This window comes from Ischnura elegans, chromosome 1 (genome assembly GCF_921293095.1).
Source record: "Ischnura elegans chromosome 1, ioIscEleg1.1, whole genome shotgun sequence".
Taxonomy (NCBI): domain Eukaryota; kingdom Metazoa; phylum Arthropoda; class Insecta; order Odonata; family Coenagrionidae; genus Ischnura; species Ischnura elegans.
This window is the reverse complement of record NC_060246.1, coordinates 106,180,054-106,203,583: the sequence shown is the minus strand read 5'-3', so window position 1 is coordinate 106,203,583 and position 23,530 is coordinate 106,180,054. Positions and strand designations below refer to the sequence as shown.

Genomic DNA, 23,530 nt, shown 5'->3' with positions numbered 1-23,530 from the left:
AAAATAATAAAACACCTAAAAATGGGCAAAAATTGTAACATTATAATGACACCTCCAAGATTTTCTATAATACCTTTATCACATAGTTTTAAAACGAATTTTAGATAAAAATAAAGCCACTTTCATGGATCTCTACTTAAAATGGTTTTTATGAATACTTCTTCCTTAGCTTGTTTATGGTAACATTGATTTTTTTTCCTAATTTTGCTTAAGTGTATCAATCTATTTACTTGCAGAGAGAACTTGGCGAATGATACATACCTGCTGTCTCAAATGGATAATGATCAGTATGTACCCATATGGACTGTGGCCAACTTCAACCAAGTGAAAAAGCTTACGAAAGACATTAAGTTAATAACTGAAGTTCTGCGTGGTAAGTTAAACATATGTTATATAGCTTCTACTAAAGATAATTTTGGCATTCAATTCAATTTTTTTTATTTTAACTTTAAGTATTTAATGTTAAATACTAATAACCACAATCATGGGCTATAGCTAATCTCGTATCTCTCCTTCAAATTATTGGAACTTTGAATTATTGTCTAACCATCATAAGTTGGCCCTTGACCATTAAACAGTTCATTAGTTTAACCCTTTCATAATTGTTCAATGAGGTAGGATGAGGTACAGAAGGAAGCAAATTCGACAGCTTTTGTTTACATCAGGTGATAGTAAGCATTGCATAGTTTCCCTTATTTTCTTGAGAAAATCAATTTTCCTCGTAATAGCAGTTTTATTTTTTATTATTGTATTGACAGTCAACTTGGTGTATTTGTGTTGCCTTTATACGGCCACTTAAACATTGTGAATTGTTTATGCATTTGTTATGCAGACAGCTGTATTTGCAGTTTCATTGCTAATTAAATCAACATGTACTTCACTTATTTTATTTTGATTTGGTTCTGAGTGTTATCTATGCTAGAAATTTCATGTACATCCATGCCTGACGTACCGCAAGAGATGCATTCCTTTGGGTCTTAATAACAACCGAATTTGTGTTGTATGAGAGCATTTTAACATGGGGGAGATGGGGATGCGTTCCCGGTAGCAAAGTTGTTTGGTATCGAAATTCAATATGCAATGCAATGGGTGAAAATGCAATATCACTACTCTTGTACAATGTATACTACTTTAATTGCTCAAATCCATATCTTCTACATTTAGTGCATTGAAGTTGCAAATATTTGTTAGTAAGTGTCAATAACTATGAACAAGTGTACATAATCAGAAAGTATGCATGTCTGGACCAAGGTTTATAGGACATTCTTTCTTGGTTTGTGGTACAGTACCTCCTGTCAGAGTATTGGGCACTTTCCGAACACCCTATGTATATGGTGAAAACGAAATTATTCTTACTGCTAAAACTTCAACATTAGCACATCCACAGTGAAGAAAAATACCATTGCACAAACTTTCCTCAACTTTGAATGTAGTCAGCACAGTGAAAGAGTATGCATCGACGGTAGTAAGAATGGTAAGAACTTCGTTCGTCAACGTGCCTAAAATGGCACTACATGCACTAAACAACTCGAGTCCTCTACGTGAGTGGTGGGCAAATTGTGGCTCGCCACAGAGTTTGTGATGGCCCAACACAGAATTTAAAAAAATTGTGATAGGGTACACGTACAGGGTGATAGGGTACACATTAAATTGAACATTGTAATTAAATGTGCCAGCAGCTAGAAATCTAACTATTATAAAGTTAACCAAATAAATAAGTTGATAGGAACACCTTAGTTTGATTTTTAGTATGCAGTTTATATTTTTTTCTGAAATTAAATATAATGAATGTTAACTGATGAAAACAATCATTGTAAGCGGTGCGGCCCTCCGATAACCTTCGCTCATACAAAGTGGCCCTTGAGCCCGAACAATTGCCCAACCCTTCTCTAAGTGACTACGAAGTCAACTACCAACAATATGCCCACAAAGGTGTATGGTGCAAAATTTAAAGTAATTGAAAGAAACCACTGTGCTACGTCGGAAACTACACTGTCAGGCACCACGCCGCATAGTTACGTCACGCACAAGTTGTTGGGAACTACTGTGCAATGTGGATCCGAGATCACTGAGCACAATTGCGCACCGCAGTGCTAGGAAATCAGGAACACGGAACTATTGTGAAGGGAACGGGCGCGCAATCACGCCATCGTGCAGCAGTGGTTTTAGGAAACTAGGACTTACGGAGAATTGTCTACGCAGGGAAGTGCCCGACTATGACTCATGCTATCACGTCTTCCACTACCCTCGCTGCCTTCGCTTCTACTATTCCCTTTCTCCTTAGTTTGACCTTGACTCGTCGTGGCGTAAACATGCCCTAGTGCGACGAAATCTCCGGTTCCCTTTGGCCATATTCAACCGAATGCGAGGCCACGGCAATAATTGCAAATTTGCGATATGAAATATGCAATAAAAGATCATTAATAACATTTTTCCTATTTTACGATTGTTATACATTGAAGAATCTTTCAAAATATATCAAGAGGCTTTTCCTGCCGCTGATCGTCGTCAGCACTACTAGAGCAGACATCCAAGAGGACTCGAAACATTCCTTGTCAGCAAATAAATAAAATAATTCCATTTTACGAAAGGAATTCTAATAAAAATAATAAGTCCGGTGTAGCCTAGCATTAAAATGCAAATATCCTGGTGCTTTTGCATCATTTTTTTTTAAGATCGCGGAAAACATTGTAACAGTACAAAACTCAAGCACGGATAAGCGGCAACAGGGATAAACTGCAGCCTGATAATCAGGAGTCTGCTGTTCTAAGGGGCCTATTACGAACGAGCGGGCGGTACGCTACCGCCGGGCGGAGTTTTCGTTCGGTATACGGTATCATACCGCCCCTTGCGATTACGAATGGGACGGTCGGCAAGTCACCGCCGGGCGGAGAGTACGTGTCAGGGGGTCGGTAAGGAGCGATGCGGCGGAAGTGACGTTTGTATGAAAAATTCTGAGCTCCTTCAGCCCGAAAATGGTGTAGCCAATGGCAAGGGCGTGCGGTGTTCCAATTCCGCGGCAATTGTTCCTAGCAGACGAATATTTCGGCAAGAGTTGTTGGCAGTCGATAAAGACAATTAGTGCTATTTATGGATTAATAAGGATGTGTCCTTCGTTAATTCACCTTAAAAGTTTGACAAATGAACGAATTTTGCTCCTCAATTCTTACTTATAGGATAAAAAGTCGAATAAAACAATAATTAGCAGTGACTTGCGGAAGATATCATCAAAAAATCACGTATGAGCAGTCGCAGGCAGTGATAAATTGCATGGCAGACCATCGAAAAATTACGATAGAAGTGCTTTTAAGGCCAACGGGCAAGGTGAACCACCAATTCCATGAGAGATTTGACCGAAATGCCCATTCTTAAAAAATATATGAAAATCCACCACGAATACTTAGCTGGAGACCCTTAATCACAGACAATACGACACTCAACATCTGTGAAATGACAAAATATCTGTTGCTCTGCATTCCTTTCGTGTAAGTAACGGGGTTTGGAAACCTAATGCAAATTCAGAGAACAAGAAAGGCACTTTTTAAAATAACGAAAAATAACTTTTTGGCTGTTATCTATGAAAAGCAATGGAGAATTAAAAAACACAAGATATGCACTACTGGTTACAAGAAAATTTTATTTCAATATAATGTCACAGAGTTTCACCATTTCTTTGGTTTATTCACGGGTACACAACCACAGCAAAACAGTTTGCCCACAATAAACATATGAGATCGCGAATCGGTTCCGCGGCAATCACACACACAGGCTACAACTTATTTCAATATTTCAGGTAAAATCCACAATCGATACAAGCTCACACCATTATAAATAATGGTAAATAGGATCATCAAAAACTGGAAGTCACTACCATTCTTATATTCATCACGTAAACCTTACAATGAAGAGCTCGCTATGATGAAAACAACTATTTAATCACTGATTTTAAGCCTCAGATTATCCCACGCAAGTGGCACAGGTAACTTTTCTCACTACAATTCCTTGGTACGATTGATATACTAGTATAAACAAATTTCACACATGGCTTTGAACTTGATAGCTTGGTCGTGAAATGTAATCTCTGCGGTGAATGAGGAAGGTAAAAACGCCACTGACAATTTTTACATTACTATCAGACACTTCTCGATAGCGTAATACCACTGTTTACAAACCAATCACAATGGAACACTGATAATTACAGATCTTGGCAGATATTTGTCAACCTCGTCAAACTTGTGCATTACAACCACTGGCACTGTGATTAACGGTAGTTGTTACGTTGAAAATAACACTATTTTGAATCAAAAGATGTTCGTAGAAATCTCCAAGCAGCGAGCAAAAGTTACATTCACCACACAATTCAAGCAGTTGTAACGTTGAAAATAACACTATTTTGGGACAGAAAATGCTCGTAGAAATCTCCAAGCAGCGAGCAAAAGTAGTATTCACCTTGCTATACAAGAAGTTGTCACGTTGAAAAAATAATATTTTGCCACAAAAGATGTTCGTAGAAATCTCCAAGCGGCGAGCAACAGCTGTATTCACCATACAATACAAGCACAGGCAGTCCTTAACGACGAATTTTCCGGCACCTATGAAGAAATGGAAGAGGTTTGTGCATATAAAAACATAGCGGACATTAAAATACATCCAAATTGTTCTAATTAAATAAATGAATGAGGGTCAACTTACAATCAACGTATCCATCTCCCACGGCCGTGGCTCAGACTGCTACAACGTTGTTATATGGGTATTATAAATTTTTTGTTCAACTGCTCCAGTCGGCTCCAGTTTTATATTTTATACGCTTACTCAGACATTAATATTATAAATAACACAAAATATGATAACTTCCGAGTCTCTATCGTCGGATATTTTGTTTTAAAAACGCCAGCTCGACCCGAAAAAGGTAAACAGACGTCCGCCATTAGGGGGTCGGTATCTCACCACCGGGGTAGCTGGCCGTGGTATCATACCGACCCCTAAGCCGTGGTATGATACCGACCGGTGGCCACTCGTAATCGCTCGGGGGCGGTAAACGCACTTCGGGGCGGTATGATACCGCAGGCGGTATCTCACCGCATGCGGTAAGCCGTTCGTAATAGGCCTCTAAGAATCTAGTACTGCTACTATTTTATAATCTGAAACTTAATGCCTCTAGTGTTGCTGAATTTCCTCACTCATAGGAACTTCAGTGTCAACTGAGGCGTACAAAAATGTTGCTTATCTACTTTGCTCTTTTTACTTAAATTGAGCATTTCAAGAGAAGCATACACACACTTCTTTAGTAAGTATACACTTCAATTAGAAGTGTTTTTCTTAGCAATGAAGGCAAATGTTTGCCTCTTTCAAAGGAGGTATTTACAAGGTTTTGCAGTAGTAGATTGATAATTTGGAAGAAAATATGGGGCCAATAATATTGGTATTGCATTATTGCGGTTCCACTTTTTGTTCTGATAGAGTTTTAACTGGTCTAGCTATTTTCGATAACAGAGGTAGATGATGGGCTTTACTGGCTTATAACTTGGAATACTGTCTCCTCTTTGATTTTGGCACAGCTGGGAAGAATATTTTTTATACATTTGAAGGTCAAATGTAACATTTCACATTTTGTCAGCATTCTTTGAGAATGGAAGTTCTCAGGCCTTCACCTGCACTCCGATTCAAATGTGTAGTTATTTCATCTTCATGTTTAGGCTTGCTTCCTTCCCTTCTCCCTAATCATTTTAAATTACTTACAAGGAGACATTGCCAAAGTGATGTTCGGGATCTGCATGCGGATGTTATTAACTGAAACTGTATAGGTAAGGTAGAAAAAGTGTTGCGACTTTCTTCCACATAGGCCTGGGTTCGAGAGATATTCGCTTGTGAAGATTTCGTGCAGCATGACATCCCTTGAGTAATCGCTACCTCCTAACTACGGCCGTGGCGGCACGATCTAGGGTGCTAGTTTTCAAACCTGTAGCAGGTGTCCCAGATTAGAGTCCCAGTGTCGGCACTATTTTTTTCTCTCTTCTAATTTTTGAAATCACTGTTACATTTTATCCCCATTCGTTTTATTTAGTTACTTCGCGATTTTTAAAATTTAATATCAATTTATGGATTTCAAACGAAACTCCGAATTCTGCCTTACCACGCGAATTCGGGATGTCATGTTGTGCGAAATCTTTACAAGCGAATATCTCTCGAACCCGGGCCTATGTGGAAGAAAGCCGTGACACTTTTTCTACCTTACCTTTATAGTTTCAGAAAATAACATCCACGCCACTTTATTATTGTAAAGTTAAGATTTCCGCTGGCTATAATAAAATTAAATACCAGTATAAGTGCAGGTAAATGACCAGTTTACTCTCGTAAAATTTTATTTTCAACTTTCAGCTGGTTGTAGAACATAACTGTGGTGATTGATAATAATTTTTCCCTGGGAAAAGACATTTGAATCATAACTTCGCGAAGCTCACCAATGAAGTAGGGTTTACATTGTGTGTTCCATAGTTTATTTTAATGTATAAATGAGTTATGACCAAAAATTTCACCAAATAGTAAGCATTGACCCTTATGGAATTGTCAACGTTTTGGTCAAAGTGGGCGTGGCTTGTCCTACCCAAGCACCCCCACTCCGGCTACACTTCGCTCCATGCTCGAAACCAGTTGTGCCCCCTCCAATTATTTACAACCTCCTTGGTTATGGGGGCTCCAAAGCTCTGGTGACCGTGGTCCATGGAAAAATTTTGAAGTATCAGGAGTGAGGGTTCAACATTGCATTTTGTTATGCTTCTTGATACCTCTTTTTATTTATAATGGAGATTTAAGTGAAATGTGAACTTGCACACCAAGAGGAATTCTCAATTGATACAGGCAAGGGTTTTTTTAAACTTTAATTTAAATTTTCTGCATATTTTTGGAAGACATAATTTGAGGAATTTTATTAATTATTATGAAAGATTAGTTAATTAAAATAAAATCTGTGCAGGAGATAAGGTTTTAGTATTTTGATGGCATCCAAGGGAATAAGCCCACAACTTTGCCATTTTTTCATGGACTGAAGTGGGTAGCCATGCTGTAGCAGAGGCTTTTAAGTATTGGTACTGTCAGCTGACATTATGGCGGCATTTCAACAACATACCCTCTTCTTTTGTGATCTTCCAAAATTTTCATTGTTTCACAGCATTCTGTAAGCCTACTGTGTATTCCTAGGATTTTAAGCTGGGGATTATGCTGTAATGCCCTAGCCTGTAACAAACCAAAGTTACGTTGTTGGTCACGTTAAAATGTGGTTTCTTGTCAGGAAGTGTCATCATACGAATATTTATAAATTTTTACCTAAAGTTAATTTCTATTTAAAATCCCAATTGAAAGTCAATTCAATAAAAAATATCAAGTAATGAGTGTGTCTAGATAGTCAAAATTTAGGATAATACCAACGTCTCAGAAAGGAAGAGGAGCTACTGGTGATGGCATGGGTGGATAGTGGTCAAAGGCTAAATGTCATGTGCTTCTACTCCCACTGACTGCTACATTGTGACTTGACTACTGACGAGTGACCATTGTTATTGATGAATAGTGAGTGAAGAGTGACCTTGCCATTACATAGGAAAGGTGAAACTAGGATGTTTTCGTTGAAGGGAAGGAGGAAGAAGAAGGTTAGCCGTCGAAGTGAAAGGTACAAATCCTGAGGCATAGTTTGACATAGCTGGCTATTCTAAGACGTCACACAACAACACATTTAAGCTCTATTTGGGGAGATGGAAGTCTTGCATTTCTGGATCACAACATTGTTTAACTGAGACACCTTACTCCAAAGTTTTTCTTTTTTTGTCATTTTCTGTGAAAATGGACAACCCTAATAAGTGGTAATATGTTTGTTATGGCTGTAAGTTCCCCATCTGCTTCTAGAGGTGTTGTCTAATTGTGTTTTCCATGTCTTTGTATTAGCTTTAGGATGATTGACTTAAGTAATGTTTATATTTGTCACCATTTTAGAGTCGCCAAATGTTCAAGTGGATGAGGAAGGACTAAAAGTGAGACCAAATCATAAGCGCTGCATTGTAATCCTCCGTGAGATACCTGAAAGTACTCCTATTGAAGAAATCAAGGTGAGATAAGTGGGGGGGGTAAAATATAACCATTATGTGGTTCCATCTCATTGTAATTGCACTATCCGTTATCTTGTAATTTTTTTACTATTAGTTCTATCACTTCCCATGTATTTGGGAAATGGAAGTGTGGAGTTACATCAAAACCCTTGTAGACAATTATTCTTACCTGATTGTTTTTGTTCAGTGAGAACAAAATTTTGAGGAAAATGAGGGGAATGTGCAATCATTCCGTAAGTGAAGAAGGTCAAGGTACAATTATTCATGCTTATGGGTTAATGTTTTTGTTGGATTTCTCCTATTTAAAACATCATAAAAATTATTTCATGTGTTATATGACAGGATAGGTTTGATATTTTGGTAGATATGCATGAAAATTTCATTTAAAGTATCCGTCTAGGTTTTACTTCATCAGCATCTGTAGGATATTATATTTTGTCTAACCATAAGTACATTGTCCATAGTATTTAATTCTACGGCAGATTTTAAGGCCATTCAGTGATATTTCTGTGAAAGAAGTTATTACATTCCCATGAGGGAAGCCATTGCCTCAAGGTTGGTGAAGTTCCTCATAACTTAGAATTTCAGTTGTCGTGTGGGGCATACAGGAAATCCAGCCTGAATGTGCACTCTCGGCTGAGCAGTGTCTGGTTTGGGTTTTGGGACACCTTTACTTGTCCAATATGGCTGTTACCATATGACTGTTAATGGTGTTGAAATTGGTTTAAAGGTCCTTTTATATAAGCTCTTTAAGTCCTCATGTAACTAATCTATAAGTTCTTTCATCATAAGTGTTTTTGCTCTTTTTTTGGGATGCCTGTCTAGCTAATGCATAGTGAAACTATACAATAATGTAATACAATAGATTCCATTCGTAGATTTTGGGTCCCCTAGATATTTGTGACATCTGCATGTTTTGGACAAACTTCTAAACACACAGCTCTATCAAAGAAAATCCTCAGGTTTTCTCTTGTTACAGTTGAGAACCTGAAATTCTGATTTCCGGAATGTGGGAACACCCGTAGTAAATAATCACCCGACAATATTTACAAGGCATGCTTAACAGGATGTAATTTTGCTGAATAATAGCAATCATCTCCACCTGCTGAAACTGTTGCCCATTATTAGCAAAAATACACCCAGTACAGTAGACTTTTGTTAATACGAACAACCTTATTATGTAATTCTCATTATGAGGAATTAAATTATTGGTCCTGACGAAAAGGCTTATCCAATCTACAATAATAGAAACGTTATTACAAAATTTCATATGAAGAGGGGTTACAAAGTGAACTTTATTACGAAGTTCCACGGATAAGCAACTGCGTTTGTTCACTAACTAACAGCATTTTATAACATGGCATTTTTATGCACTAGCCAACGTCATAATTATTGTGCTATGTTAAGTTCTCCTCGTGCACTATTCCCAAGAGTGTCAATTATGGTTTTTTCTTCAGTAGGAGATACTTCAATATCCATGCAACATCACATAATAAGCTTCATTCCTGTGAAATCATGGCGACCCACTCATTGCTGCTCGTAAATTGGACGTAAAAATAGTCCACTTCCTACACACATTCTATTTATGAACTTTCAGAGACACGAGCATTCAAAAAATTAAAGTGCCCGAAATTTTAAATTTGGTGCCTTTCGAGTTGGCCGATGGGATATGGTGCGGTGTAGAGGAACTTGCACTTAGGGTATAATCTGAACTAAGTATCATGTAATCTGTTATGAAGTCGGGAACTGTTCGCCTGTTCTTCTTTCCGGTGGACAGTGATTTTTTTCGGCTCCTGCTGCGTCGCACGATCAGCTAGATCAGTTCGTCACTATTGTGAGTTAATGCAAAATTGTGATGCAGTTTTGCTTTCTGCTGGATAATGGCACTCCTGGATGCCTTGCATAGATTTATCAACTTACGAGCAAGGTTCACGGAATGCATGTTTGTCTATCGAGCACTTGCTGTATTTGGAAAGATATCAACCCTCAATTGCATCATGCTGCATTCGTCTTGTGAAAAAATGAAATGAATGTGGTTGTTTTATATATTTTTGAGTAATTTAATTGCTTATATTATACACTTGACTCTGAAGCTATTTCGCATTGCCACTAACAGTACGGGAGATTGAAGAGGCAAGAAATTTTGACAAATAGTTTTTGTTTTGACGATTCCTAAAAGAAATGCTCATACGAACTTTGTTATTACAAACCTCCGATTTTTCAGTACCATGAACTTCGTAGTACAGAGGGTCTTCTCTATATCTGTCAACTATAGGACTCACATTTACTCTTTAAACTCTAATTGGTGAGTCATAAACTACTATAAGCGCTGCTAATGCAAGGCAGAGATGACTGGACTCTGCAAGGCCACACCCAAGACCTGATTAGCGTGTCAAGGAATATATTAAGACTAACACTAGCAATGGAGGACAGTTAAAATGTGATCATAATATGCTTTTATAGGTCTCTTTGAGTTCTTAGTGTTAATAATGACAGCAAGAATCCATTCTGTATCATGTAATGTCAGCAGTGTTAACGACTGAGTCAAGAGAACAACTCCTCCCTGATGAGGAAACACCCAATCCCATAAATTTTCCTAAAATCTCCTTTTGTCTATCTCTTCCTATTCCTTAGTATTTTTTTGAAACGAATGTTTTCAGATTGATTGCATTTTTTTGCTATTCATTTCAATGCTTGTTTTGTTCCTAAATTTTTCAAGGAAATTCAATTGAAAATTTATATCGTTTGTTTTCACAGCGTTAGCTTCATCTTTTATTTTTATATTAATATGAGCTATGGATTACTATAAGATGAACAGATTTGACTGGTAGTCAAATGCCGTAGTGTTTTATGACATTTAACGATTTCATATATTTATGAGTTTCTTCAATTCTTTAGAAGGTAATTGTGAGGTTAAATCTAATACATTCTACAGGCTAGGAAGTCCTGATGTAAGAGAAGATAGTACACCCAGGTAAAATTAGTGGTTTATGTGGTTACCATTGCCTGTACAGTTCTTTTGGCTTGTTTCTGTCGATCAAGATGAGGAATGAACATGGACAGCTTATAAAAATTGTTGTATATTGTGCTGTTGTAAGGTACTGATGTCCTTGGTGTACTTAATAAGAATCTATGAAGTATTTTATTTTACATTTAGAAAATAGTGAGGTTAATATTGTTTTTAATTAGTGATGTTAGAGCTGATGTAATCCCAGAGGTATCCTCTATGAAAGTATGTCTGAGGGCTTTAGATTGTTGACTGGGCATTGGGAGCAGTTATGAAATAAAAATAGGCATTTAGAATTGCATTTTTAAATCTTACAAGGCTTTAATACTTACTAACATTTCCTGTATACATAAAAAGTGGATAAAAATTGTTAGTAACAGCCTTAAATCCTAGTAGCCTTAAATTTTCTTTTACGATGATCGTCGACAAACAAGGATGTGGCTTTTCAGTTCGGGCTTTTATACCAGGAACTGGTTGAGTCCACAGTGTGAAGATCTCACCTCTTTGGTTACAACAAACATACTACTGCACTAAGAGGAACATGACTAGTGAAGTGAAAGAGACCAGTGTTACCTTTCCATTAGAAGTGAAGGATGTGGCTTTTTTTATTTTAATCTTTTTATGTATATGGTGCGTTATTGTCAGTATGGGCTGTCTATTCCTTGAAGCTTAATGCGAGAGTCTCATCATTGTCAGTGTGTGGTTTTGTTCCATCACATACCGGAATCTAAATACAGTACCACCAAGTTAATCAATATTTTTAATTGTTTGTGAAAGGGTGTGGATTTGGATGCATTCTTGATGACAGCAATTTTTTTTTTTTTCAGGGATTATTTTCGGGGAAAAACTGCCCTAAGTGCATATCATGTGAGTTTGCTCACAATAACTCGTGGTATGTCACATTTGAGTCTGATGAAGATGCGCAAAAAGCCTATGGATTCCTTAGAGAGGAAGTGAGGGAGTTTCAGGTGAGTTTTATTTTATCTCCCTTTTTGTAGTACAATTTGGCCAATCTTTGAACAAAATTTCATGGGAAACTGATTGCGTATAAGTTTATAAAAGTAAATCAAACATTCTTCCTATCCTCAAGTAAATTCCATATGCTGTTTGCATTTTAATTGAAGATATCTCAGGCTGTAATGTTAAGGAAGTTAATAACTAAATAAACTGGGTGCCAACAAACTTGGAAAAGACAGGGAAATGTCAGGAATTCAGGAATCTTTTTTGATGTGTGGGAATTAATTATTAGTTGCTGCCATATGTTATGCAGCAGTGTGTCATTGGTGTACCCTCTTGCTCTGCCACGCTGGTGAGCTTTACCATGTTTGACGGTGTATAATATGCCCCTTTTTTCCAAAATACAGTAAACTCTCTATTATACGAAGTTTTCGATTTTACGAAGTGATATTGCGGTCCCGGCGAAAAGCCTATGCTAAATACATGGCACTAGTCTATTATACGAAATGTTTTGAAATTACGAACCTCGGCTCGGTCCCCAGGAGCAAATGGCATTCGTTTATACGAACTACGGCAAAATATTTGTCAACAAAACTAGTTATGCCGGCATAAGTAGCTTAAAAAATCAGCGCTTCCGACTGTGGTCCATCAAAAGTGTGAAATCGTAAATGATAGTGCAACTTTGGAGAGAAAGGGTTCGCCTAAAACCTCACGGAGGGAATTTCAGGGAAGTAGGAGTTCAGTAAAAATATCGGGACTGACATAATACCCCTATTTACCTGCCTATTCGTAAACATTGCGTCGACAATACATCGTTGTTTAACATGTCAGGAAGGTCGTGCGGGGTATTTCGTACACTCCTACTTAACCCTTTGCACTGCTGTGAATGTACCTGGTACGTTCGCAAGGCAGGCTGCTGTGAACATACTTCGAAGACTACTTGACTACTTTTCACCGAAGCGCTTCGAAGGGTCCCTAATCCGGGACCCTTTCCTCGACGAGCTCACCCTCGCTGGCCCCTCTCCTCGACCCTCGGAGCAGGGGGCTCTCTCCCCAAAAGTGACTGCTCTGACGGCATTTTGAAAATCTATCAATCAATGTCATCATCAAAAAATAATTGTTTGCATCGCACTACTGCCAATCTGTCTCAGAACTGTGTTTCTGCGATGAGAAATAATGATTTTGTTAACTTTGCTAAAATGGCAAAGCTAATAAAATTGTTATTTTTCATCGCAGAAACACGGTTCAAAGACGTACTTGATTTCCTCCACTACAATCGCAAATTGCTGGAAATTGGCCGGATTCCCTTTGATATCGCATCATGAGGATGTTCTTGAGGTTTGTAATTGATACAACGAGCCTACTAGTAATTCTACTGCAATAATATAACGGCTATGGTTGATTCGTTACGTTATACCTTCAGGAAGCTGCAGCGGATGAAATCGCGGAGGAGATAGAGGCTTAAAAGATGATTTTGAAAAATACTTGGACAAAGCAGGATGAGCACAGTGCGCAACATCAAACGATTATATTGCCCTAGACGATGATATCCAGGCTTGCGACAATGCGATGCCGGTACCTACGTCGGATGAAGCAGCGGCCGGGACTAGTCATAATAGCAGTGACGACGAAGATGAAAGTGAGGAAGTAATTTCACCAAATAAAAAAGAAGTATACGCTGCCCTTCAAACAATAAGATATTTTGATCTAGCTAACGATTTAGATCCCCAATTTAATTCCCATTTATGCAAGTGAGAAACCATGGTGGAAGCGGCGATGGAAAGGGCAAAAAGCAAAAAAATAACGGATTTTTCTGGGTACAGTAAAACTTTGATTTTACGCACTTTGATTTTACATCAAGTCTCGTTTTTACGCAGCGATACTTAAGTCCGGCCAGAAAGCGTAGGGAATTGCAATGGTGAAACTTCGATTTTACATCTTTTCTTGATTTTACGCAGTTTTTTTATTTTGCGCAGCATAACCCCAGCCCCTAAGAGACCGCTAATCTTGATTTTACGCAGTTGTCTTTCGGCTTGAGTTGAAAATCCGACTGGAGCAATATGAAATCAGGTTATTATTTCGTCTCAATGAGTTGCAAAAATGAATACAGGAACGGTTGAAATGACGTTGCACTGTTGAGCGTGAAATTAAAAACATCGTGAATCTAATTATTGCTTCTCCCTGCGCCCTCTCAGTAATATTTCAGGCTCCTTTACGAACGCGAATATCGGTCTTAGTTCAAATGCACCGTAGAAGGATATTGAAACCTAAAACACACGGCAATTGCCGTGTATGCGTAACTATACTTTTGATTAAGACATATAATCGCCGGAGATATTAACATTATCACCTTTCATTTATTATTCTAGCATTTTGCCAGCGCTATGTTTTCCGTCGCCCCAACGAAATGTAACGGCGAAAATAGTCGTTAAAAATCTTGCCGTGCCAAAATTTTGGCTTCCTAGTTGATCCAAAAAAAGATAGTCGTACTTCTAGTATGGACGTAAGTCGATGGTGATTCAACACGGTGGTAAGAGCAGCATGCGTTGTCTCATTCCGCGGGCTAACCCCACATTTGCGGGACGAATGGAGGCGAGGGAAAGTTGCTTGCGCGGCGAGCTTATCAGAACTGACTCAACTTGTATCTCATTGTCAGTGAGTTTAAATTAAACATGGTTGGAACTTGAATAGCTATTGGCTTAACTCAGCTAGGTGGCAAGCGTTTATTTTTAACGGAACGGGAGTTTATGCCCTCAGAGAATAACTCGCGTCGTCAATCGTCATGTAATCATTGAAGTAAAAATCAAGACGTGAATGATAAGGCAGTCCCTTTAAACTCAGGAATGGCTTAGCACCATTAAATCGAAATACAAAAAGTGTCCGGTGTTGTTATCAGATATGGGGAAGCAAAATATTACGTGAAGATGAGTCACACGGCTAGTGAGTCGAGGGTCCCGGCGCTGAATTCGCGGAAGAATGGCGACAAGGAAGCTATACCCGGTAGATTCAATCTACTAATGCTAAAATTTCATGGGAAAACACTTTTTTAATGCGTAAAAATTATAAAGAGGGAAAAATTTTCCGGACTATTAATCATTTTTCTATTCATCACTGGCGGCATGACGGTAGTTGCGCGATTATTTAAATAGCTCACTTTGAAAAAGTGATCTTAACACCGAAAAAATCTGAATTTCCGAATATCCCGGGTCCTGTGTGCTCCGTATTATCTATGGTATGCTATTTGGAAGGAGGTAACCGACAGCTGTGGTTATTAGCGCCATGGTGTAAGGGCTGGGGGGATAGGAACCCTATGTTGGCATTAGCCAGGTTGTAATGATTGGCTCAAAAGGGACCAGGACTTTACGTCCCATCTGATGGACAGAGTGGAGCACTGGAAGTGCCCTCCACATTACACTCAAACAGGTGTAGGGCCATCACTGATAATTTTCTGCTACTGCCAGGACTTGAACCCGGGCCCACAGGGTGTAAAGCCTTTGTGATGTATTAGCGAAATTTTGCTCCCTGTCAATGGGGTTAATTTGGATGACTATCCTCAGATATCTCATTTCTTCAATCTCCAATCTTTGTTTGTCTGCAGGTGGTTAAACGGATATCCTGAAAACTGCTTTTAATGAGAATATTTTCGAAAATTAGCTTCTCTGCGAGCATTTAGTATCACCATTCCAAAATTTCTCCTGGGTAACAGAAGTAATCTTAGCTTAAAACTTTTTCTGGTTCTGGCTTAAATCAGAACTGTACAAAAGTGTATGACTAAGCCTTCTAAAAATAATGAGTAAGTGTTATCCTGAAAACTATACTCCTCCTCAATACCAACTCTTGATTTTACACACTTTGATTTTACACAGTGCCCATATTTCGGTCCCTCCAACTGCGTAAAATCAAAGTTTTACTGTAATATCTTTTCGTGTATATATTAGCCTTCCTGAATAAACAACTTAAATATATTAAGTATTGGGCTCTATTTACCACCAACTTATTTTTCAGGCTACTCGTAATGAAGATGCACTTCTAACTCTAACCATGAACTTTCTTCTCGCGCGCCTCCCCGTTCTCCCATGCCGAGAGATCTTTCTTTCCAAAGTCTTTGTTTACTCCCTCATGCGGCCTTCTGCTGATCTTGCTGACACCCACCTTATGCATCCCAAGCCCCTCCTTCCCCAGCATTTCCCATTCACTCCCTCCCTAAGGTGACAGCTTGATTGCGTCATAAAAAAATACGCCCCCCAAACGTAGACTGAGGCAGAGCTGAAGGCCCTTTCCCCACCCTTCTTTCTCCTGCCCCTTCACCCCTCGTTATGCTGACCACACTTCTTTCCTCATTTCACTCTTATTCAACCCCCCCCCCCCCCACTGGGAACGTTCTCTGACTGTGGAGAAGAGTATGGTTCATCTTTACCTGCAACGGGGGTAAGTTTTTAACCGGAGAGAGGCTGAAGAAGTATCTTCCACTATCGGGGAAATAGTGCCGTGCTTATAATTGTCTCTCTTCTTCTCTGCTGACTTTTCAATTGAAATTATTTTCTTTGCTCTTTCCACACTTATTTATTTACGATTATGGCGAGACTATTTTTTAGTGCTAAAACTAAGAAAATCTTTTATTAATGTCAATGATCCTTTGCATAACTTTCAATGCGGCGGAGAAAGGAACACGAAAACTAAATGAGGTGAAGGTACAGGTTTTTGCGTGTCAATTTTGGGAATTCATGCAAGTGAACCAATACTTCACATTCGTTGAGAAATGATGAAACGTCTCTTGTAGGAAAACAATCAATGTGGATAATTAGGTTTCTCTCTTTACTTCTCCGATAATGGAAGATGTTTCTCTTGTCGTTTTCCGGTTGGAACCTTGCTCCTGTCGGCATGAAAGAAGAGGGACATACTATATGAACATAGCACCTCACACCCGGTATGACGAATATGGTCCTGATGAAGAATAAAGTCTTTCATAGCAACGTCTGCAAAGATGATGGAGCGCAGTAGCCGGACAGAGAACTCAAACAGAATTTACTTCAAATATTCGCCGGAAGATAATCATATCCTATGTAATTTATGATCGTAACTGAATCTCAAGGAAAATAACTAATTGAAAAGATAGCACATTCAGCTGAAAATACGGAGTAACTCGAAATATTAACTTGCAAAGGTTATTTTGGAAACGGGTTAAGGCCCTCGTTTTTCTTTTTTTCTCGTCACTGAGCGATAGAGGGCGACATAAATGGCGGTTAGTCCCTTAGAGTATGGTTAGGCCGGCTGCCGCTAATATTTCCGTGGGTGCTGAAATCTTACGCTTACTTAATAGTTTCCATTCGCTCCAAACCACAAATTTATAACATTAAATTCTTATAATAAACTTTGCAATTCATTATTTGATTACGTTTTCGAAACTGGTCGGGAATTTCTTAAGCGATCGTTGATATTGAAGTATGTACAAGAAATGGGAAATTTATGGTGGTATAATTATTTGACGATCTTTCACAGCATAATTCGATAACAAAAAGCCTTTTCTAAGAATTCTACCGTGAATAACCACCAAAATCGTTTAAATAAGGCCACTAAAGACAAAAGAGGGCGGAAGAAACAAAAGCGAACATTTTTTCGTGACTTATGAAAAAGGTTTGAAATTACGAAACTCGATTTTAAGAAGTGCCAATTTCACGGTCCCACTGACATCGTATAATTGAGAGTTTACTGTAGTAGCTCAAAAAGGTCACCTGTGTCTTACATGTGAAGGTTTGACCTCCATGGCTTGATGGTCATTACTGACTGTATTATATTTACTAATATATACACCCATTCCTCCCTTAGTGCAAGGGATGCATTCCTTGGGGTCTTTGCACTACATAAATTTGCATTATATAAGAGCATTTTAACATCGGGAAGATTTGGATGTGTTCCCAATAGCATGAGTGTTAGGTATCGAATTTGCTATAAACCGTATATATTCCTATTAATAGCCTTAGAAGACCATATATAAACACTTAGGGTTTAAAATATCTTTAAAGATTGTAGGCACGCATTAAAAGACGTTTTTGTTGGTTAAAATAAATTTGTACATGCTTTTGAAATTCCCACCTTTCGAGCGGGTGGTCTAACATCCAGGGAAAAAATGGATGCTGTCGCAGGGGTTTGTAATGCATTGCTGGCAGTTGACGAATTTTAAAACCAGTCTAAAAACAATTCTTGTGTCTCCCACGCCTCTTTTGTTGCTCATCCAAATGAAAGACAAATGCTACCTTGAATACCATTTCATTGTTGAATGAGTTATTGAATGATAAATCATAACTGGCTTTCATTTGAAGTCCCCTGAAGCATTAGCATCATAAGCAGCAACTTGAAACGGTCTTTAAATGCCTTGAAAACTAAATCAGGTTTTTCTTCCCTGAAAATGAATGATCAAGATTGCATTCTTTTCTAAAACAATTCTGTCTCTTAACATTAAAAAAAAGGGGGAAAGGAGCCACTCAATCACCAGAAAAGATTCGAGTTCATCCGAAAATGTTGCGGCATCAACTATGCTATCAGCACTTGCAGATTCGCCCGATATCGGAGCACTAAAACACCAGCTCTAAGATTCGAAGCACCTGCCAGAATAGATTCAAATAAAGCCACAGCTTTTGCACAAATAACTGCCTGTGATAGAGGAGCATCATTCAACGGTTTATTATAAATCCAGGTAGTGAGAAGTCTTTCTGTTTTTTCCAGAAATGAACTTCACATACGTGTTGACTGCTTGGCTGAAGTTGGTGAGGCTGATGTCACTGCGTTTTAAATTTGTCTTTATTCAGAATAATAGTGCGAACTGTCGACATCGTGAGATTAAACTTATGCGCAATATCGCTATGACACTTTATTTTCAAAGCAAGTGATCACTTTCAATTTCTCTTCTTGGTTTATGCTTTTACTTGATAACATCTTTACTTCTATCCCTTTCCTAGTTTTTGTTATTGTTCACTTGATTTTTACTCTGTATGGCTCTATCAAAATCACCTTCTACTGCTGAACAACTGCCGCACTGTATTCCTGAGATGCAGAGGGCTTACTGCTACTGGGAAGGAATGAAGCCATTGTCCCACTGTGTTTGAGACTCTCTCGGACTCTTTTTACGCGTTGATGTTATTCATACGCAACTGGGCTTCCGCTCCCCGATGACCTTGAAGGGTGGGCGGGTGGACCCTTTACGTGGTAGTCGATTCGCCTGATAACCTATGATGGCAAAAATGACATCTCAAACTGTATTGCTAAAAAAACTCATTTCCACAAGCTCCAAACTTTAATTAATTAGTGATTTAAATTAACTGATGTTATTCAGTGAAGGAGACGAGAAAAATTACTTGTGGGTGGGTCGGCTGTCCGGATGCATGACGAGTTATGTTTTTGCCCATTGTACAGCAATGGATTTTGACAAATTATAAACTAAGAATAAAGTACAGTGAGTCCTCGTTCTACGTCACCCCTTTTAACGTCATTTCGTGATAACTTCACGAAAATTTTGAGACCGTCATTCGTTTATCGCACCTTTGCTTCGCGATAACGTCAGGTCTGGTCAGGTCTTTTAAATTTCGCGCGAGAAAAAATGCGAAGCGGCGGGCGTTGCAGGTTGTTCGTTTTGTGGGCGGTAATACAGTCAGTCTAAACGAAGTGTAAAACGGTGTGTTTATTGTCAATTTCGATTACGTTTATAGCAAATTTTCTGCAAAATGAATTCTTAGGTAGGTGCGCAAATGTTAAGTGCGTATTTATGCGTATATAGCAAATTTTACTTGACATAACGGTTTTCTGGAACCTGTAAAGTGATTTCTAGGAATTTTTCCGTGTAGAACTCGGGGTATTTGTCTTCACTTTTTCGCCGTGTTCTCAATAATCTTGGTTCCTGTAACAGCGACGATGTTTCAGCGATGATGATGCCCAGGCGACGCTCGAACAGGTGACAACGAAGCCGAAAAAACAAATGCGGGAAGATACAAAAATGGAGAAGGATGTACGTCGCTGCTGGTATTGCCGTCGATGAAGACAGGGACTCTTATTTATGCCATAGTTTGGCATTCCCATCGTAAAAAATGGCCCAAATATGATATGCTAAAATTTTTTCGCGGAGAAATTGTGAGGTCTAGGAGCCGATATTCACTTTTTACATTGTTTCTTATGGGATATTGTGCTTCGATTAACGTCATTTCGTTTATTGTCACATTTTTCAGGAACGGTAAGTGACGTTAAACGAGGACTCACTGTATAAGGCTAAGTAGAGTTGGAATGCTTTCCCGAGGAACAAATTTGCTCTATCTCTAAATTTCGCTCATCGAAATTGCACTAAGCGAGGCATGGGTGTATATTAGAAATGGGTCGAATAGCAGATTTCTCAAACTCTAATATCGAATTCGAATATTTAATCATTGCTCGAATATTCGAATACCTCGAATTTCGAATACCTCGAATACTAGAATTGCACAAAGCATATTATTTCTTTAAGCTTCTTATTTCTTACTAAGTTTCCATTTCCCTTGATGAATGTATAAATAAAAAGGTATGCAGTGGAGCCTCGATCTATCATTTTTCAGGGGGGACGAAAAAAACGATAAATGCGGGAATGTTTGACTAAGTTGCCTATGCAGCAGGAAACCCAGGATTTTGGCGAGTAATTAAGATTTCCTTTAAAGGAATCAAACCGGAACTTAGCTGATTAATGGAATATTTTAATTTTATGGAAACAATTTGGGCTTATAGTTGATTCAACTATTATCTCTTTCAAATATCCTAAGGGGACACACCACCTCGCGAAATAATGATTGCATGCCATCTCGGCTTTTACACTGCTAGGATGGATTTCTGTCTGATGTATATATTCTTATCTACCAAACTCCATTTCTGTGGCACGCCGATCTGATACACGGCTTCATCCAACTTCTTATTTTCAACAGGTAGCTCGCTTTACCCTCACTCCTTCTGTCAAGTGCTGGCGGACATTCCGAGGCGTTTTTCAAAATACACGCGCTTCTCCACTGGATTTCTTCAATTATATTCAGTCCATCTTTGGAAGTTCTCACGAGATAAGCAGATGAATTCGAATTGCTAGCGGGGAGAAACCAAATATCCTGAGAAAATATCCCTTCGACTGTGACAATAGAGATTTATAGCATAACTCATAAATTGTAACTTGATGTATGTTTTCGAAAAAAAATACGGCATCAACTTCGGAGGAGCTCAGTTGCAAGGATATCGAGTTTCGCCAGAATGCTAAGTCTCCGTCGTATTTTGACATTTATTTCTTTGCGTAAAATGCTTAAATAAACTCAGAAATACGTTGTGTTTGGTCTTATTCTTTTTGAAATTATGCGCACATTATTAATATTTCAATCCAATAAAGGTGTAACATCAATTGACGAAAGTCACTTAGACACCTTTTGTGCTAATAGATGACTCATGCAGCGGTTGACTTCCACAGAAATGGGGAACTTCGAAGCTGGTAGGAAAAAAAAGGTCAGTGGGGGAGAAAAGGGAGGGCCCGAAACACGTTTCTATTGTTCTCGTGTAACTTGGTATTTTTTCGAAGCTAAGGTCTTCGTAATATGATCCCTGCGCGAGCTGTGACCTTTTTTTTATTTCGAAGAAGAGGAAAGCCTCAGAGTAGTGCTGAATGGAGGGGGATACCGGATCTTGGGAAATGTGCTAATGTAAGTATCACATGGTACTCACGCAGCAGTTGACCTTCAGAAATGGGTAACTTTTAAGCAGGTAGCCAGAAAAAGGTCAGTGGGTGAGAAAAGGGGGGAGGGCGTGAAACACGTTTTTATTGTTCTCATAACTCGATATTTTTTTCGAAGGTACGGTCTTCGTAATGCGATCCCTACGCGAGCTGGGACCTTTTGTTTGATTTCGGGGAAGAGGACAGCGTCAGAGTGGGTGAGGCAAGTGCTGAATGGAGGGGGATAGCGGATCGTGGGAAATGCCCTAATGTTGCTATCCCACGGCACTGAGGTTCTCCTGGTGGGGGGAATCAGGGATTTTTGGATTTTTTCACCTGACCATTTTTGGTTCCCCTCGTCGAACTCTTTTCACCGCTCAAATCCACGAATTTGATGTAATTCGTCAACTTGCGTAAAATGGCGCTGCAAGCACTAAATGACTACAGTTCTCTACATTTTTCCGGGTCAACTACCAATGACGTGTGTGCGACAGTAATACTTTCTAGTATTCGAGTATTCGTGGATACTATTCGCACAACTCTAGTGTATATATTATAATTCAATTGGAGAATGTTGTAATTGCTATTGTTATCATTCACCAGAAGTCATTATTAGACACCTTAAGGCCCAATAGGTGACTCATGTGGCAGTTGGCCTCGAGAAACTGGGAGCTTGTGGAGAGTGGTTAGGCTGAAAAAGGACAGTAGGTGGAGGAGGGATGAAACACGTTTCTATTGTTCTTGTGTAACTTGATATTAAATTTTGAATGATTTGTGGTCTTAGTAACATGGATTCGTTGCAAGGCATGAGCTGTGGTGTCAGAGGCTTGCTGGGTGGTCACGGAGAGGAAGGAAACTTTAAAGAGATGGACTGTGGACTTAGTGTACGTGAATAGCAGATTTTGGCAAATGTGGCACATACAGTGTGTCCTCGTTTAACGTCGTCCCGTTTACCGTTGTTTCACGATAACGTTGTCCAAAAATTGAAACCCTCCATCATTTAACGTCGTTATTGCTTCGCGATAACGTTGTTCAAATTATGCGCGACGAAAAAAAAAATGAGTGGCGAATAGGACGCAAGCGCATCTGATGTATATTAAATATTACTATATAATTGCGATTGAAAATTTTCGTTCGACAGAAAAGGTTGGCGTGGGTAGCGTATGTTAAATATGCATCTGAGCGAATAATTATCGCCTCATTTACCCATCATCCGTATATTTTTCTGATTCCAACCGAAAAAAATGTCCACGAAGAGGAGTGGCTATCGTTCTTCAGACGTGAAGAAAAAAACGGCGATATTAGAACAAAAACTTGATATTATTATAAGAATTGACGAAGGTGCAACTGTTGGAGATATCGGTCTAGTTTTAGGTTTTCGGGTCGAGTTTTTACTATTAAAACTTCTTCTGTTACTGAAAATATCGATGTTTCGCCATTAAAATACTTTCTTAATTTAGTTTGTATATTTCATTTAATAATGCCTTATTCCCAACCTTTTATCTTTGCGCTGTGCATGAATCGTTACCATGCTGAAGTGAACGATCGGTACTGAAAGTTTCTCGCGATTTCCGCTGGGTTACAGAATTCATATCATCACGAAAAGTGACTTGCACTTCATCCTCGTGCTTCCGAGGGTCAGATTTTTTTCATTTTGGCCAGGTTCAGGTGTCTCCCTATTGGTCACGAAGTCTGCTTAAAAGTTACGGCTCCGATAATTGGCCTCCTTGGATTCTCACCCGGGAAATTCTGGATTCTTTACGAAGAAAT

The 23,530-nt window shown here is 38.8% G+C and overlaps 1 protein-coding gene across 6 annotated transcripts in view; it reads left to right on the top strand.

Annotated features, from left to right (window-relative positions):
• LOC124167636 (la-related protein 4B) overlaps nt 1-23,530 on the top strand; it is a 79,507-nt gene that overhangs the window by 11,711 nt on the left and 44,266 nt on the right. For all 6 annotated transcript variants that reach the window (XM_046545636.1, XM_046545629.1, XM_046545625.1 and 3 more), the window contains 3 exons: nt 237-373; nt 7,984-8,096; nt 11,931-12,071. In XM_046545636.1, the coding sequence (XP_046401592.1) occupies nt 237-373; nt 7,984-8,096; nt 11,931-12,071 (391 nt within the window). The remainder of the gene's footprint in view (nt 1-236; nt 374-7,983; nt 8,097-11,930; nt 12,072-23,530) is intronic.